Source organism: Pleurodeles waltl, chromosome 5 (genome assembly GCF_031143425.1).
Source record: "Pleurodeles waltl isolate 20211129_DDA chromosome 5, aPleWal1.hap1.20221129, whole genome shotgun sequence".
Classification (NCBI taxonomy): Eukaryota; Metazoa; Chordata; class Amphibia; order Caudata; family Salamandridae; genus Pleurodeles; species Pleurodeles waltl.
Window position 1 is genome coordinate 1,798,811,486 of NC_090444.1, and position 19,779 is coordinate 1,798,831,264.

The 19,779-nt window shown below is 45.9% G+C and overlaps 1 protein-coding gene across 2 annotated transcripts in view; it reads right to left on the minus strand.

Annotated features, from left to right (window-relative positions):
* LOC138296807 (exportin-5-like) overlaps positions 1-19,779 on the minus strand; it is a 1,394,731-nt gene that overhangs the window by 24,240 nt on the left and 1,350,712 nt on the right. For both annotated transcript variants that reach the window (XM_069236253.1, XM_069236252.1), the window contains one exon: positions 19,116-19,292. In XM_069236253.1, coding sequence (XP_069092354.1) covers positions 19,116-19,292 — 177 coding nt within the window. The remainder of the gene's footprint in view (positions 1-19,115; positions 19,293-19,779) is intronic.

The following is a 19,779-nucleotide window of genomic DNA, read 5'->3' on the forward strand; positions in this document are numbered from 1 at the left end:
GCAGCAGGCACAGGGACTTGCAGGGAGGTCTCAGCAGCACATCGAATATGGATGCCCACGTTGCAGGAGCTGCAGGGCGGTTTTTGGTCTGGGAGCTGTGTGATGCTGGAGGCGGGGGCTTCTTGGAGCTAGGAGGTCTTCGAACTGAAGAGCAAACAAGCCTTGACAACGAAAAACAGACGTGGTGCACAGGGGTTCAGTCCCAGCGGCTCCAGCAAGGGACCACAGTCTTCTAAATTGCAAAGAAGATAGGTCAGACCTCCAGAGAGCCACAGAACCACCACCTGTGTTGTAGATCCTTAGAGTCTGTGGGACAGCAGGATTCACAAACCTGTCATCGGCGCTGAGGTGCCTGCGGGTGCAAGGTAGTGACTCCTTTACTCCAAGGGAGATTCCTTCTGGATGTCCTTAGTGCAGGCAGAGTCCTTGTGACTCTGGAGGATGTACGGCCACAGAAGTTATAGAGTCCTTGTAATGCTCGGGGACAAAGATTGCAGCAGGAGCCCTCCTGCTAGTTGCAGTCTTGTCTTGGGTCCCGGCGAAGCCCAACAGCAGAATCCGATGTCCAGGACACAGAAGTGTCTTAAAGAAGAATTTTGCTGACAATTCTAGGGTCCCACCCTCAGGGGAGCCCTTAAGTAGCCCAGGAAGGGAGTTGTACGACTTCTGCAGTGACCCCCGTATCGGGGTCAGGGATGCTACTCTACTGGACTGACCAGTCAGATACTTGCAGGGGCCTCTGCTCATCTATTTCCAAGATGGCAGAATCAAGTGGCCACCTGGCAGAGCTCCGGGCACCTCCCTAAGGGAGGAGCAGAACAGGGGAGGTGGTCACTGCCCTGTCCTTTTGGAGAAAAACTTTTCTGGTGTCGCTCTGAAGTGCCCCCACCCCAGCCTAATGACACCTATTTCTCAAGGAGAGGTGGCCACACCTCTCTACTACAAGAAATCTATTGTTATGCCTTCCACTCCCCGAGTTAAGCTCAGCAGCAGGACGGAAGAACAGTGTCTGGGGTCGGCAGCAGCCAGAGCTTGCATGCAGACTCTCCAAGCCTGGGCAGGCAGAAATGGGGAGATCCTCTAAGGAACCCCCCCAACTACATGGTATCATGCAACTAACACTGGAATCGGTGTAGTTGGATGGTTCCAACATGTTTGATACCAAACATGCCTCGTTTTGGGGAAACTATTATGTAGTTGGGCTACTCATGCTGACCAGTGTCCACTACATACCTTAAGGTGGCTTCCATGCACTTACAAAACCCAGAAAATGGAGTCCGGAGTTGTAGGGGGGCCTCTGCTTGTGCAGGGGTACTCTTACACTTGGAAACATGCATACTGCCCTTGGGCTTAAGAGCCTACCTTAGAGGTGACTTATAGGGTTAAAGTGCAGTGATGTGATGTAAGGGAATCCTTATATATGGGGTGAAAGGTGCATGCACCATTTAACAAATGCAAAGGCAGTCTTATAGACACAGCTTGCATAGGCTCCCAAGGGTGGCATAATACATGCTGTAGGCCTTGGGAGACCCCTGGAGTACCATATACTAGGGACTTACAGGGGTACACCAGTATGCCAATTGTAAGGTGCAAGAAAACTTACCAACTAAATTTAGGAGAGAGAGCACACATGGGTCCTGGTCAGCAGGATCACAGTGTACTACAGTCAAAACACACTGGCAAAACGTAGGGGTTACTATTTACAGAAATATCCTACTTTCCTACAGTAAGAATGGACAATCTGTGTGCCAACTCAGTGGTGGCCACCTTGGCTCTGGTAAAATGAGCCCTTCCAGAAGCTGCATTTTGCCCAAAAAGAAGCAGATCTTAATGTAAAGGATTATACACCTTGACAGAGTTCTTTTATGCATCGTCTTACTTTTCTTGGCATCTGGGAACCCCACAAAAAGCTGATCTTTCACCTTATGGTCTTTGGTGTGATTGATATAAAAGCTTATGGCTCTTTTGTGGTCCAGTCGATGGTGTCTCTCTTCTTTTTTCAAGAAGTAAGTGTTAGAAATGGGGTCTCTAGTTGGCAGAGATATACAACCTTGTCCCACCAGGGACCACAATCTTACTCAGGGTAAGTCACAACACAATCCAAATTATCCTGTGGCCATCCTCTGGTAGCTTGGCACTGAGCAGTCACGCTTAACTTAGAAGGCAATGTTTAAAGTATTTGTGCAATAAATCATACACGAACAGAGCGAAAACACCACAAAAACAGACCACACAGGCTTAGAAAAATAGATAAATATCTGAATAAAATAAAGTCAACACTACAAAGATCCAATAAGCACCAGTTGAAATATCACTTTGAAAAGGTTTAAATGAGTCTCAATCCTTAGAAATCAATGGTTGTTTCTTTGTGACAAACAGTTCCCGGATGCATCAAATATAACGCACGGAGACCACAGAGGAGGAGATGGGTGGAAAAATAAGGTGTTGCGTTGGATTTTCTGGTGCGGGACACACAATGCATTGCTTCTTTCCACACTACAAGGGATTGCATTGTTTTTCAGGCACGCAGGTTTGGTTCCTGTAGGAAGTTAGCTCTGTATACAGTATTTCAAAGTAAGAAATAGTGTGCACAGGGTCCAAGGCTTCCCCTTAGAGGTAAGATAGTGGCAAAAAGAGATAATACTAATGCTCTATTTTGTGGTAGTGTGGTCGAGCAGTAGGCTTATAAAAGGAGTAGTGTTAAGCCTTTGTTGTACACACACAGGCAAAAAATGAGGAACACACACTCAAAGACTTACTCCAGGCCAATAGGTTTTTATATTGAAAAATATATTTTCTTAGTTTATTTTAAGAACCACAGGTTCAAGATTTACATTAAACACTTTAAATGTAAGGTACTTCACTCAGATACATTAGGAACTTTGAATGAAAACAATATCATGTACAGTCTTGGTAAAAATGTCAATAAGCTATTTTCAAAGTAGACAGTGCAAAAATCAAGAGTTCCTGGGGGAGGTAAGTAAAGGTTAGATTAGATGCGTGGAAAAATAAGGTGTTGGATTTTACGGCGCGGCACAGATGATGCGTTGTTTCTTTCCACGCTGCAAGGGGATGCATCGTTTTTCAGGTGTGGAGTCTTGGTTCCTCACTGCGATGTGGGGATATTTTGACATCCAGGGACGATGTGTTGAAAATCCTTGACTCCCTGGTAGAAGGAGCAGGCACTGCGTCGATTCGGTAGGCGATGCGTCAAATATTCCATTGCAAGGCAGGTGCTGTGTCGCATTTTCCATTGAGAAGTCGGTGCTGCGTTGTTCGTCAGCGGTGCACCTATTTCCCAGCCACGATACAGGCTGTGCTCGATTTCTGCAGGTGTTACATTGATTTTCGAATCCAAGCCCTTGGAGAGCACTTCAGGAGGAAGGCAGAGTCCTTCCAGCAGAGTCAAAGGCCAGCAGGGCAGCAGTTCTTCTCAGCAAAGCAATTCAGATGAGTCCTTTTGGGCAGCCAGGCATTTCCTCTGATAAGAGTGCAGGTATAGGCCCAGAAGTGTCCGATTTGGTGGGGTCAGAGACCCAGTTTATATACCCAAAAATGCCTTTGAAGTGGCAGAAACTTCAAAGAGTGGTTTTGAAGTACACAAGTTCTCCTTTCAGCTCAGTCCTGTCTGCTATGTCAGGTTATCAGTTCTTTGTGTGAGGGCAGACCACTGGCCTTTGAAATGTAAGAGTGAGCCCCTCCACCCTTCCTGCTCAGGAAGACCCATTCAGTATGCAGATGTGACTGAGTGTCCTGTGTTTATGGTTGTCTGGGTGGAATGCACAAGGGGAGCTGTCAATCAGCACAGACCAGACATTGATTGGAGACAGGCTGTTAGGCAAAGATTGCAGCAAGTGCAGAGAAATGCCTACTTTCTAGAAGTGACATTTCTAAAATAGTAATATTAAATCTAAGTTCACCAGCAAGCAGGATTTTCTGTTACCATTCTGGCAATACTGACAGGGCCACTCCTTCCAGATTAGAATCTACGAATTTAAAGTATAAGAGGGCAGTTCTAATGCTAGTCTATGAGAGGAGCAGGGCTCACAGTAGTGGAAAACTACTTTATGAGTTTTTCACTAACAGGACATGTAAAACACTTAAGTACATGTCCTGCCTTTTACTTTCATAGCACCCTGCACTATGGGCTACCTAGGGCCTACCTTAGGGGTGACATATGTATTAAAAAGGGAGTTTAAGGCTTGGCATGTAATTTTAAATGCCAAGTCGAAGTGACAGTAACAGTAACACTGCACACACATGCCTTGCAGACATGGGAAAGACATGGGACATGGGAAAGGACTACTTATGTGGGTGGCCAAATCAGTGCTGCAGGCCCACTAGCAGCAATTAATCTGGCGGCCCTGGGCACACGTAGTGCACTTTACTAGGGACTTACAGGTAAATTAAATATGCAAATTGTGTAGGAACCAATGTTACCATGTTTAGGTGGGGGGAGCATATGCATTTTATCACTGGACAGCAGTGGTAAAGTGGGCAGAGTTGAAAAACCAGAAAAAACAGGGTCAGAAAAATGGAGGGAGGCAGGCAAACAGTTGGGGGGGGGGGGGGGGGACCACCCTAAGGCTGTCAGATCTAACAGCAAGGCAGTGAATATAATGTTGGGAGAGTGATAGACTGCCCAACAATAAAGAGTCAGGACTTTTGGGGGAAAAAAAGGCTGCCCTCGTCCTCAATACTAGTTTGTCCAGGAAAAAGGTGGTGTAGGACACCTGCACCAAGAGAGCCTGAGCTTGTGACAAACTGAAATGACTGCAGCCTGAAAGCCAATTTTGAGGATCAGAAGACACAACAAGCTCAAAGGGGGCCTCATCAGTGACATCAGTCCCAACTTAAGATCTCAATGCAGCATCACAAATGGTTTGGGAGGAACATATGCGTCAAACATTTAATAAAACCACATTACAACAGGTAAATTAAACAAGGATATTTAGTCAGGCAAATGCAAAAAGGTTAAAATTAGCTGCCAAAATTTAATAGGTGCCTACTGCAAATCTTTGCTGGGCTAAAGACAAAACAAACAATTAAATATCTAATAGTATAGCTGGCAAAGGGTCATTTTTTCACACCAGGTCACAAATTTGGCCCAGTGCCCAACTTCATAGACTAGCGCTTGGCAGAAAGTATGGCATCCACAACTCGAAAGCAGTCAATTGCCGCTGCTCCAGCTCCATGCACAGAGCTGTAGATTTTGCAGCTCTGGGTGCAGAACCCTGCCCTCTGCTGTGACAGGGGATTCTGCCAAAGCAGTACTCTGATCAGAGGACAGATGGCCATGCCCGGAAGTTCCGAGTGCCACACTCTCCTGGCCCACTTTGAAGCCACTAGGATTATATGAGCCCAGTTGTTACTGATGTTCTTCTGATATCTGGGCAGGCAAGGTAGCAGCAGAAAGATATACATGAGACTGTGCTCCACTCTAGCTTGAATACATCTTGGGAACTTGCGCAAACAAGTTTTGACATTGTGTGTTCCTAAGGGTGGCGAAAAGATCTAGCCAAGGTTCCCTCACCATTAGAAGATACCCTACGCCACCTCAGGGTGCAAATGTCATTCCATTTCCGATCTGCTAAACATTGCGGGGTCATCCTGGCGTTTAAAGATCACACCAGATTGTTCACTATCCAAGAGATCCCATGATGCTCCACCCAGCTCCAAAGGTGCCACGCCTCTTGGTACAGGACCCAGGAACCCACTCTGCCCTGCTTGTTGCAGGCCCACATGGCAGTGGTATTGGCCATGAGAAACTACACAAACCTTCCCTTGATGGATGGCAGGGATGACTTCAAAGCTTGATGAATGGCCTGCTCCTCCAATAGATTTATGTGGATTTGATTTTCTGGCAGATACCAGAGTCCTCTGATGAGCACCTTTCTCAGATGCCTCCCCAGCTCAGAAGTAAGGCATTCATCACCACTGTCTTCCCTGTGTGGGGGAAGGAGAAGGGTCTGCCGCTGATCAGCATGCAGTCAAGCAGCCACCACTGCAGGTCTTATGTGGTCTCCATCAAAACCTAGATGACATCTGAGAAGTACCTTTGATGCTGGGCCCATTGAGACTTCAGAGCCCACTGCAGAGCCCACATATGCCACCGACTAAGTGGCTATGCAGGATGCATGAGACCTACAGACAAAGTAAACTCAGAGCTGTTCTCACATAGATGCAGCTCCAAGGCTGAAATATTGAAATTATAGTCAGATTGTCCTGGACTCCTTGAGGTGAAGGGACAGCTCCCAAAAAACGGAAAGCCACTGCAAAGGAGTAAGGTGTGGCTTCAGCTTGTGTATCATGAACCCCAACAATGTCTGGAGGTTTGCTGTCATTTGTAGGTGGTCAAGGGCTGACTGTGGCAAGCCTGCTTTCAATGGCTAACCACTGAAGATGGGTGTAAACCATTGCCATCACTTTCATGAACACCCATTGGGCATTGGTAAGGGAGAAGAGGAGCACGGCAAACTGAAAATTCTCCTGTCCAACCCTGAACGACAGGAAATGTCTTTGGGACTGCAGGACAAGCACATGAAAGTACAAGTCCTACAGGTCTAAGGCAGGTGTAGGGCAGAGTCGGCTTTTTGTCCAAAATAGCAGGATCCATCAAAAGGAATAATCATGAGAGATGCCTGCACATCTCCAGAAAAGCTTGTGGATGTTATCCACGCATGGAGACGAAGCAGCAAACCAGTGGTGTCTGCTCACCCAAGATAGTGTCCAGGCCAGCCCAAATCATATATTTTGCTGCATCCCGAATGGTTTGAGCAAAAAAGGCTAAACTCTTCTGGAACCACCATGCAAGATCTCGTTGGCCATGTCCCACAAGGCATGCATGTAAGGGTTGAATAGGCAACTGCCATTAGCCAACTACAAGGATAGGCCAGCTGAAAAGAACATGTGAACATCTCAATCGTTTTCGACTCCCTGTCTGGAGGGGTTGTTGGGACCACATTAGGATTCCCTTTAATGGTGGAAGCCTGGACCACCAAATTCTCATTTGCAGGATGTAGCAAATCAGGATCACCTGCACATTGGTGGAAGAGAGAAAGGCTTAGAATAAATGCACAAAAAGGTGTAGGTTATGGCTTCAGTGAATGGCAGGAGGAGTTTAGAAGAAGAGGGCCCAGGCCAAAGAATTTTAGCAAGCACATTTGTTTTAACCTCAACAGAAAGACATTGTAATTATAACATCTCAACAGCACATCTGATATCTACGGCAAAAAAGCACTCTCTTCTATTGGTGGCACGAGGTGGGAAAATAAATTCTATAACAGGAACAGTCTCCGGGCCAAATTACATCTTGGAAATCCATGTATAGTTTGTCATCATCATAATGTGCAGCTAAGTCATCCCCATCATCTCCACTGTCATCTCCAAGTGGTGAACAACTCTGGTCAGAATCAGAATTGAACATCTAGTGGAACAACTGATGGCTCTTTTCTAGCAGGAGTGTTTTGAATTATTCCATTTATATGGGCAGCACTGGAATGGAGTCAGAGAGTAACCTTGGTCAGGGTTGAGGCAGATTCGACTGAGGGTCGAGCAGCAGAGTCAGCAGAGGATTAATCTCTGGTGCGGACGAGGAAGAAGGAACTGGCGCAGGTCGTATAGCCGAAATGTATGTTAGCACTAGAGCGATGCAAACCCCAAGGCATGTTAGAGGAGTTCAGATGAGGCAGGTTAGAGGAGTTCAGATGAGGCAGGTTAGAGGAGTTCAGATGAGGCAGAGGGCAGACCATTTGGCAGTGACTTGCCTGGAGGCTCCTGCAAATTCTTGGGTCCCAAACGTACAACAGAGGAAGCTGAAGAGTGCCAATAATACGCAGTATGACCTCATTGTATCCCTTGACCTGCTGTGGTGCTGCTGTTGGTCCTGGAATCTCAGGGTGTATCAGGTCCAACTGTGGAATTGGCTTCTGAAACAGGGCACCTTGATACCCTTGCGCCTTCTCTTTGGATAGACTGGCAGGATGGGGTCGAGTTCTGCTACCGTCTCCTGGGATTCCACTTAGACTTTCTGGATGACATTGACTGCCAAGGACACCTGTCACAGTATCGGCCTTGAGAGTGGGAATCGGTTGCACCCTCTAGAGCAGGCATGGTATTTGCGTGGTTTCTTTTGTTGTCTGATAATGTTCAGCTTTGCATTCTCAAATTGCTCTCAGATGAATGACAGCACATTCCTCATATGAGTTGGAGTCACGCCCTGAGCCAAAACACCAGAAGCGTACTACGTGCAGGTCAAACAGAAATTTGTTCATAACAGTCACCGCAAGGTTTGAAATTTGAAATTTTAGGTAGGGGCATTGTTCCCTTAGGCACTGGAATTCAGCTTGGAAAAAACTTGTCAAACAGATGAAAAAGGGAGAGGACCTCTGAATCCACATTTAAAGGCGAGAAAAGAAAGAGATGGACATCGGCGTGCAGGGGTGGGGTTTATATGTGACTCTTCTCTATCGCTTCTGGGTAGCTCAAGACCTACAGAGGCTGCAAGGGCTGCCTAGCAGTATGCATAAGTACTACTGTGAAAACGTCTCCATACAGTCTGGCACATTTGGGGGTATTCTACAGGTGAGGAATTTGCAGTTAGAAGTATTCATCAGTAAGAGTGTGAACTTAAGGACGTCTGACAACGGGGCCCAGAAGGGATTGATAATGTTGGTGCACCAGGAAAAAAATCCATCTTTCAGAATATACAGATTTAGTCAAAGGACAGCAAGCAGAGAAGATGATGCCCATCACCTCAGGAGAAAGGTGAAACAAGCTTAATATCCCTGCTCAATCTCTAGTTATGAAGGTGGAGTCTCTGAAGAGTCAGGTGCAGAATCAGCCTCCCTTTCCCAACTAGGAAAAATGATCTGCCACGTGAGGTAGCCAAAGTGAGGGACACAGGGAGAGATGAAGACGCCGTGCGTACCACATCCTTCTTGGGCAATCTCAGACAATAGGAATGACTTAACCCAAGTCTTGAAAATCTTTCTCAGAACTTGAGAAATCATTGGAATGAGGTGGGGGAGGAAAACACACATAGGGAAGTAGAAAGTTCTACCTCAACTGAAACGAGTCCCCCAAAGCTCCACTCTATGCATATTGGAAGGCACAGAATTGCTAGAAGTGAACACTTTATGAGCAGGTGAACAAGTCCACTTCAGGAGTGGCCCACCAGGTGAGGACATCCAGGATTACATCCAGTAGAAGATGTCATTCATGATCGTCAAGATAACGCCGGCTCAGACTGTTGGCTTTGACATTCAGAGACCCTGTAAAATGACTGGCTGACAACTAGATGCCCTTACGGCTTTCCCAAGACCACAGCTCAACGGTATATGACGAAGTATTTTAGACTCTATTCTTCTTTGCTTGTTTACATACCACATCGTGGTCGTATTTTCTGTTTAGATTTAAACAAACTAAATGTGAAAGAAAGGGAGGAAGGCCTTGAGTGCCTTGGACACGGTTCTCCTTGTTCCTCGACTAGACCACATTCTGCTGTAGCATTCCAGAAGACAAAATGGTGTCCTACAGATCTCCATTATGCTAGACCTACTATATGTGGAGGTACCACTGCAGAGCCCTCATGTGCTAGCACACATGCGTGGCCAGGAGAATACAGGAAGCCAGCCGACCTCAAAGGCGCAAGACCATCAGGATGAGAACACACCTGCCTTTCCAGAAGTATAGGGTCATTACCTTGATGTCCCTGATCCTCTAAAAAAAAAAAAAAAAAAAACACAAGAAGAAGGCTACTGTAACGAGCTGTCTTTATAAAATAGAGATATTAGGAGGGCTCCAGGTGAAGTTTGGGCTTGTTGATTGAAAAGCCCAGGTGGAACACAAGGGTTGCTATCCACTGAAGATGGCCCATCACCACCACTGAAGACTCAGCTTTGATCAGTCAGTCATCCAGGTATGGGGAAAACCAGGTTCCCTGACCGTTTGAGATGTGCTGCAACCAACTTCACTTTGGTGAAGACCTGAAGTGCTGATGTCAAGTCGAAAAGAAGTACTGCAAATTGGCAATATATGAAGTCCACAAAATCAGGTACTTTAGACACAATTGCAGGATTGAAACATGAATGTACACATCTTGCAGATCGAGTGACACCCACCAGTCTCCTGTTTTCAAAGCTAACAGGACCTGAGCAAGGTCCTCAGAAAAAGTTCAGGACCTTGAGGTGTAGGATTTGATGCAGTCCACCATTTGTCTTGGGAAAAGGTATTTATCATGAGTTACCCAGACCAATTTCCTGCTCTGGTACCAACTCCACTGCTCCTTTCATGAGCAGTGTTGCCACTCCCTGATGTAAAAGGGAGTGATGATCTACACACAAGGAAGGAGGCTAGGGGAATGGAGAAGGTGGAGGAGCCTGAAGACAGGGTAGGGTATACTCTCTTTTCACGATCTGAAGGATGTGTTGTTCTTAAATAATGGCCTTCCAGGCCCTCAGAAAGGATGACACACAATCTACCACAGGCATTTGGTGATATGACAGGAGAACACTAGAGCTGTTTTTTTCTCCTGCTACACAGGGGAGGAGGAGAGGGAGATAATCTGGCATTAGGACCCTCGTATTTTAGCTTTACTTCTGCCCTACATTGAACGATGAGAGGGTTTTGCGTCTGCAGTTGCTGGACTGAGCCGAATGTCGTTGGTGAGAATTGAAGTGCCTCTAAAAGCCTCAAAAGCAGAAGTAATCACTTTGAAGCTGATTTTGCAGGCATAAGTATCTAGCACTTACTCTGCTTGCATTGAACCTTCCCAAGGCCAGTCAGCTTTATCCCCAAAGAGGCCAACACCTCAAAACAGAGGTCCATAAGGATGGCCTACATATCTGAATAAAGGTCTGAATGTGTATGCCAAATGATAATCCCATGGCCCAAGCCACCAAATCAGCAGCATCTAGAACCAATTTGATAATACATTGGGAGGCATCCTGATTGTCCCAAATGACCGCTGAAAAATTACCACCAAGTTTGTCAGAAACATGGGGCACAACCAAAAGAGCCATGCCCCACAGGACATGCCTTAACTGGCAATGAGGCACGTGGCATTTAGGCACTTTAGCACCATGGTACCAACAAAGAAGATCTTTATTCCTTAAGGTTCCAAGCATTTGGACTCGCTGTCTGATGGGGTGTGTAGGAAAGGGTCCTTGTTGGCATGGTTACCCCTCCACTTTCTGCCTGATATTGATGCCAACTTTGACCGAGTGTGAGCTGGGATCCTGCTAACCAGGCCCCAGCACCAGTGTTCTTTCCCAAAACCTGCACCTATGTTTGCACAACTGGCACACCCCGGCACACAGTCAAGTCCCTTGAAAAAGGTACCCATGGTACCAATGGGCCTGTGGCCTGGGAAGGTCCCCAAGGGCTGCAGGATGTATTGTGCCACCCTGGGGGACCCCTCACCAAGCACATGCACACTGCCTTAGCACCTTACGTGTGCTGGTGGGGAGAAAAAGAGAGTCGACATGGCACCCTCTCTCAGGGTGCCATGCCCACAAACCACTGCTTATGGTATAGGTAAGTTACCCCTTTAGCAGGCCTTACAGCCCTAAGGCAGGGTGCACTATACCACAGGTGAGGGCATAGCTGCATGAGCAATATGCCCCTACAGTGTCTAAGTCCATTCTCAGACATTGTAAGTGCAGTGTAGCCATCTTGACTATATGGTCTGGGAGTTTGTCATTATGAACTCCACAGCTCTATAATGGCTTCATTGAATACTGGGAAGTTTGGTATCAAACTTCTCATCACAATAAACCCACACTGATGCCAGTATGAGATTTATAGAAAAAATGCACCCAGAGGGAATCTTAAAGATGCCCCCTGTATGTTAGCCAAACTGCTAGTGCAGGACTGACTAGTCTGTGCCAGCATGCCACTTTCAGACAAGTTTCTGACCACATGGGGTGGGAGCCTTTGTGCTCTCGGTGGCCAGAAACGAAGGAAGCCTGTCCTGGGTGGAAGTGCTTCACACCTCACCCCTACAGGAACTGTAACACCTGGCGATGAGGCTCCAACCTCTTTACAGTGCTCCAGGACACTCCAGCTAGTGGAGTTGCCAGCCCCCGGACAAAGACCCACTTTTGGCTGCAAGTCCGGCAGGAAAATTAGGGAAAGCAGAGAGGAGTGACCACCCCAGCTGGGACCACCCATAAGGCGTCCAGAGCTGAGGTGACCCACTCCCTGCAGAATCCTCCATCTTAGATTGGAGGACAGGGACCAATAGGGTTAGGTTTGTGTCCCCCTCCCCAAGGGGAGTAGACGCAAGAAGGGTGTAGCCACCCTCAGGGACAGTAGCCATTGCCTACTGCCCTCTGACCCTGTAATGCCCCTAAATCCAGGGTTTAAGGGCTCCCCTGAACCCAGTTCATCAGATTACTGGCAACTTCACACGAAACAAGAAGGACTGCTAAGCTGAAACCCCAGCAGAGAAGAAGGAAGACAAAAACTGACTTGGCCCCAGCCCTACCGGCCTATCTCCTGCTTCAAAGAACCCTGCAAAAGAAAGCGACACATCCTGCAGGTCCAGTGACCTCTGCCAAGTCTCCAGAGGACTGCCTGCATCACAGAGGACCATAAACTCCAGTGGACAGCAGCCCTGTCCAAGAAGAAACTACATCTAAGGACTCCAGAGCCTCCCCGGATCCGCAAGTCCTGACCACTTTGCACCGACGCTCATGGCCCGTGTCCAGGTGGCCCAACCGACTAGAGAGGATCCCCAGCGATTGCGAGCAAGTGCCCACCCTGGGTTGACCTCTCCTGTCCTCCATGACGACGCCTGCAGTGTGAATTCAGAGGACCCCCCTGACTGCGACAGCACCAGACGAAGATAACCGTTCCCAAAAGGTACAATGCACCGGCAGCCCCCTGGCCTCGGGGAACCCGACCTCCGGTACAGCAATGTCCAGCAGGCGGCCCTCCTACTTGTCCAGCCTGTGGTTTCCCGACACCGACCCCCTGGGCCCTGGGGTCCCCTCATAGGAAAGCTTTGGGAGCCCGACGCTGTGTTTGTAGCCTGCCGCCCCTGTGCCACTGAGGGTGTGTGCTTGGTGCTTACCTGTGGCTCATCCGGTGCTTCTCTAAACCCCACAGGTCTGCCCTCCGAAGATGCTGGTACTTACCTGCAAGCAGATCTGAAACCAAGTGCTCCCAGTCTCTATATGAGCCCATGTTAAATTTTCCTCAACTTTGACCTCTGCTCCCACCCAGTCTTGCGTTGCTGGTGGTGGGTGTTTGGGGTTAACTTGAACCCCAACCTGTGGACTTCCTAACCCCTAGAGACGGGAACTGTAAGCCGTGTACTTACCTTCAAAAAGTACTAACTTGTCTTCCCCCAGGAACTGTTTCTGAAAATTGCAGTGTCAACGTTTAAAACAGATTATTGCCATTTATTCAAAAACTGTATGACTTGTGAATTTGAATCAAAGATATATTGATACTTATGTAAAATACGTATTTATTGATGTACTTACCTACAGCTTGAATCTTGTGGTTCTAGAAATAAATTAACATAAGATATTTTTGCTATTAAGTTAAGTCATTGAGTGTGTGCACAACAAATGCTTTGCACTACCCTCTGATAAGCCTAACTGCTCGACCACACTACCACAAAAGATCATATTAGTATTATCTACTTTAGCCTCTTTTAAGCCTCTGGGGAACCCCTGTACTCTGTGCACACTATATCTCATTTTGATATAGTATATACAGAGCCAGCTTCCTACATGGTGGTAGAGAAAGTTTCCGAAATCTGCCCTAAAGAAGATGACAGCTGAATCACCAAGTTCTGTGGCAGCGAATCAGTGAAGAAGAAAGTAGGACTTAAATTCTTGGATGACTTGTGCACGGTAAGCGGCAGGGCTGCCCCCTGTCGCCCATACTATTTGAGATGGCGCTCCTGGCTGCATGGCTTAGGCAACATCTTAGAGGCAAGGGTTTAAGTTTTCACTCTCACCATATACTGGACTCCCTATTTGTAGACAATGTCACCCTTTATGTTGACGACCCTGCCATAAACATCTCTCCCTTGCTGTGCTAATTGGTCAAATTCTACTCACTGTCAGGTATTTCAATTAAGTGGAGGAAATCTGATGTGTTCCTGCTAACTCAAACACAAATCATCAAGCGCTGCAAACTTGACTTTTAATTGTGATGGTGCGAAACCTCAGCAAAATATCTATGAATCCATGAAAGTAGGTATTGACCTGCCCATGTAAGAAAATTATGGGTCGACATTGGATAGCACTGAGTCCCAAGCTCAGCACTAGATCAAGCTACCATTGTCAATAGCCCGTAGGTTGAGCTTGGACAATATAGTGGTTCTGACCAAACTGTTAAACATGCCTATAACCATTCCCATTTTACTCTATAAGGCCTTCTTTCACCATCTTAAAACAAGCATGACCCCACTAGCAAACAATCTGGACTGAATTGGGACACAGTGACCCAGCCTCATGAGCAAGGTCAACTGGTGGCTCCAAGGTTCGAGCTATATTATCTCTTCAAGCAAGCCGACTTCTGGCACTTTCAGCCCCATGTGGCGGTGGAAGCAGAACATTTTAGCCCCCTTCAGTTCAATACCGCACTATGCTCCCATCCCATTAGACCCAGACGGGTGATCAACACAGTGTGATGTACATTATGGGCATGAGGTAAGCATGCGTCAGATCTCAAATGGAGGTTATGTATTCTCCTACCATACCTCTCCTTGATAATCCAGCTCTTTCCATGGCATGAAATCACAAGGCACATTCTCCACTTATTAAACTTCGATTCACCATACTGGGAGACCTATTCCCCAAAGGCACGTTCCTAATGCTAGAAGTGATAAAGGTTGCATGCTGAACATAATCTACTAGACATACTCTACTACACACATTCCTCTACTTCTGACTTTGAGCGGCATGTAAAGCTGCTTCAATGCCATTACCCGTGCCAGCCCTTCTGGAGGCTACTGGAGCATCCCACACCAAAGAAATTGGTCTCTAGACTGTATTGGGCAATGCAAAGGTGCTCACTCATCTGCAGTCCTAATACCAGGCAAAAACTGGAGACTGGCACCTCACTGGCACTTCTGGATGCATATTGGACATCTCTCCTAAACGTAGGCTCCGAGTGATAAACTTGAGATTTTCTCGCAAGATATATTGCACCCGGCCTTGCTGAATAATAGGAGTTTAATGCCAATGCCTGCTGCTCTAGGTGTGCAGTAGAAGGCGCCAACCTCATACATTAACCTTGGTTCTGCCCACCAATCCTTCAATACTGGCCTTATATTCTAGCAGTACTCACATGCATGATTGACACAGTCATACCACAGAATGAAGATTGTCCTACTTGGCTATGTAAATGATTTCCCCATACTTAATTGCATGTTTCTTGCACTGGCTCTATTGCTGGCCAGATGGAGGGTGGAGATGTGCTGGGGCGGGATGCTCCTCCAAAGGACATGAACTGGTTAAGGTTATGGCCTTTTGTGAGAAGCAGCTTTGGGACCTATACTGTTTTATTCTCAGCCTGAGGACATTTGGGCCCTCTTCAGTTGTATGTGATGGACGATGGCATACCTGTGGATGGAGAGGACAGTGAGCTGGGCACACCATGTTTCAACCCCCAGATGATTCTCTAGAATTAAACTGGACCATCTGGGGTAGTGGGGATGGCTCCTTTGTCCCTTGCGAACAAGATTTTTGAGATGGGAGGTGCTGAGGGCGTGGGGATGGTCAGTCCTGAAAAACTTAAAATGCTCTATGGTTACCTCATGAACCTGTATTTATTCTGCAAAGCATATTTTGCGGATGTAACTTAACTGTTTAAGCTGCTGTACCTACTAACAAAAATCAATTAAAAAAAGAGCATGAATGACCAACACAATATTTTGCTTCATGCAGAGAATGTGTTCATTTGTTTGAAACCTGATAAATGACATTCCACTAGCAATGGATGTGGTGGATTTGGTATGTTCTTGGGGCTCAGGTCCAACTGGAGAAAGGAACACGTTACTTACCCTGTAAGCATCTGTGTGTGCCATGTAGTGCTGTACATTCATATGCTCTGCATACTTCTGCCTATTAGTGTTGGGACCAGATGTTGGCAAGTTGTTTTTTTTCGAAGAAAGTTTTTCGAGTAACAAGGTTGAGTGACTCCTCTTTCTCAGTGATACTGCACATGGGCATCGACTCCATTGTTAGACTTTTTTCCCGCATGAGTGTGAGAATGGAGTGTAAAAAGTGCAAGTCATGATATGTTCATGAGTGAAAGTGTATAATAAACTATAATGGCCATAGGTGTCCGTGGAGGAGGCTGGGCGCATGTGAATCTACAGCACTCTATGCCACGAACAGATGCTTACAGCGTAAGTAATATAGTTTGTTTGAGGCATGTGAGGCTGTAGATGCACATGCTCTGCATAGACTGTAAAACAGTCCCACTCAAACGTGTGGCTAACCTGTGGGTTGTTGGTGTGCTAAAACATCCACATATTACTGTTTGGTGAAAGTGTGTGGTGTGGACCATGTAGCTGCTTTGCATATGTCAGCTATGGGAATGCTTCCAAGAAAAGCTATAGAGGCTCCCTTTTTCCTAATACAGTGTGCTCTAGGAGGTGTAGGTAAAGGAATTTTGGCTTCAGCATAAGAAGTTTGAATGCATTTTACTATCCATCTAACTATACCTGATTTGGATATGGGTTGCCCCAGTGTTTGTTGATTAGTTTTCTGAAAATTTTTGTTGTATCAATATAGAATATAAGAGCTCTTTTTTACATCTATTGTATGTAGAGCTCTTTCCGCAATAGTATCTGGTTAAGGGAAAAATACTGGTAACTTAAATGATTAGTTGAGGTGAAACTGAGAAACTACTTTAGGAAGAAATGTGGGATTCTAGCGGAGAACCACCCTACACTTAGTTAGAAGAAAGGTTCTTCAAAAGATAAAGCCTGGAGCTTATTAACACGTCTAAGTGAAGTGATGGGTACTAATAATGCCACTTTCCAAGAAAGGAATTGAAGTGGCAATGAATGTAGGGGTTCAAAATGAGGACCCATTAGTCTTGTGAGAATAACATCTAGCGAGCTACTAGGATCATTGTGAGAGACGTTTGCCTGAGCTTCCAAACCAGAAATGGAAGGAGCGGGAGAGGAGGAAAAGCATAAGCAAATATCCCTGACCAACTCATGCATAGTGTATTCCCCTTGGATAGTGGGTGTGGGAACCTGGATGCAAAGTTTGGGCATTTTGCATTTTCTTTGGTTGCAAAAAGGTCTATTTGAGGAAACCCCCACCTGTGGAAGTAAGGAAGTAGGTCTTGTGGGTGGAGTTTCCATTAGTGGACTAGTTGCTGTATCCTGCTTAGCAGGTCTGCAAAGTCGTTGTCTGTGCCTGGGAGATACTCTGCTATAAGGTGAATGCTCTGCCGCAGCACATATCCCTGTGGTCTGTGCTAAGTTGTTGAGACCATGTCCCCCCCCCAAACTCCTGTTTTTGTATATAATACATGGCTGTCATATTGTCTGTCTGGACTAGGACAGCCTTGTGAATGAGGTGAGGTAGGAAAGATTTCAAGGCTAGGTGAACAGCTTGATCACTCAGATGTGCACCCCAATCCATGAGTGAGGAGCCCGTTGTGAGAGTTATGTGGGGAACTGGGTCCAGAAGAGGCTGCCCCTTCAATGTGTTGTTAGGAGTCCACCATTGCCGAGAGCACAAAATTTGGCAGTCCACCAACACTAGATTGTGTAACTGACCCTATGACTGAGACCACTGACATGCTAGATATTGCTGTAACCGATGCATGTGTAGACTGACCACGAGTACTTTAGTGATACAGGAAGCCAACATCCCTAAGAGGCACATGACAGCCTTCACTGTAATTTGCGGATTGGGCTGAAAGAGATAGTAGTGCCTGTAAGTATTGAACTCTGTTGGGATTGGGATATGCTATTCCAATCTGTGTGTCCAGGATTGCCCCTAGCTATGGTTGTATTTTTAGAGGCTGCAGATGGGATTTGGGAAGGCTGATTGTAAGTCCTAGTGTGTGAAGTAGGTTGATTCTTATTAGAGTGCTGTGTTGGCACTGAGTGAGGGATGTGGCTTTGATAAGCTAGTCGTCCAGATATGCAGAGACATGTATTTGTTGTCTGCAGAGGTGAGCTGATACTACTGCTAAACATTTGGCGAAAGGTCTTGGTGCAGTGGTGAATCCGAATGAGAGGACTTTGAATCAGTAGTGGTTTCCGTCCACTACATACTTAAGAAACTTTTGATGGGCTAAGTGAACTGGTATGTGAAACTATGCATCTGAGATCTAGAGTAGACACAAAGTCTCCCTGTTGAAGTAGTGGAATAACATCTTAAAGTGTTACCATGTGGAAGTGATCTGAGAAAATGTAGTAGTTGAGGGGCCATAAATCTAGGATTGGCCTGAGGGTACTGCCTTTCTTGGATATGAGGAAGTATAGTGAGTATACACCTCGACCTTTGTGTTGGGAAGGTACAAGTACTATTGTCCCTTTAAGAAGGAGTGCTTGAATCTCCTGTCTGAGTAATGGCTGGTGTTCCAGGGTTAGCCAATGAGTGCGAGATGCAAGGTTGGGAGGTGTGGTAAACTGAGTTTTAAAAATACCGTTAGATTTCTATATCACTAGATATTCATATGCAAGCACGGAGATTTCCATTTTAAGAGGTTGATTCGAAGTCCAACTTAGGGAATACTTGCTATATGATTCGTAAAGTTAAGTCTTTTAGGAAAGTAGTAATTTCAGTGTCCTTACAGAATGAAGTATTAAGGCTACCCAAGTCAACACTGAAACAGAAACTTAGCAACTTAACAATTAAAAAAATCAAAATAGTACCCGAAGAGCAGAAAATTGCACTAAAACTGGAAAAGGACCAGACTTGGGAGAATCCAGCCGATTTGCCTTTCACTTAATCAGAAAAAATGTGGCATAAGCACTGATATGCCAGGACTTTAAACAGAAGAATGTTTTGTATACAGAGTAACAAATCTGAACTCAGCAGAAAATGTCCTTCTGTCTATGTACCTTAACCCTCCATAAACAGATGCAAGCCAAGAAAAGTTGTCTGTACACAGTGACTTACCTCATTGGAGACTTCGACCTCTCTGCAATTTTCAAATATGCGTTTGAAATAGTATACAAGTTTGGTGTCTGGTTCCTTAATAGTTGGGTAAAGAATCTTCTGATCAAACTCCTTCAAGTAATGTTCTCTATGTGGGACTGTTCTAATCACATCTGCCAGCTTACTGTATTGAGGACGCTACAAAAATGCAAGAAACAAATGAAAAGTTACGAAATGTTGCTGTTACTGTACTCTGTCAGTTTACGGCTTTAACACTACAAACTACTGAAAAGTTCCAGGAAACAGATTATATATCTTAGTCACGAAGCACTCCATGCCTGGTGGCTCCTTTTTAATACTTCTTTCTTGAAACTTTGAGTCAGTCACTAAATAAATAACACCGTATATTGTACAGATTTGTATTCATGGAACCAGAAAAAATAAGTTACTTAACTTCGGTAACAATATTTCTGGCACTGGCAGTCACCTGTTGAACGCCCCCAGCAAATCGTGCAATAACATTCCTTCACCAGTAGGTGGCATTCAGCTTCGTAGGGTATCACCACAGACCTGACATCAGTGGATCGTTTTTTTTCCGACCCCTGAGGTGGAAAAAACGACAGCAGTACTTCGAACAGTAGTTCTGCAGCACACAAATTTAACTAGGAACCTTATTAACAAGCTG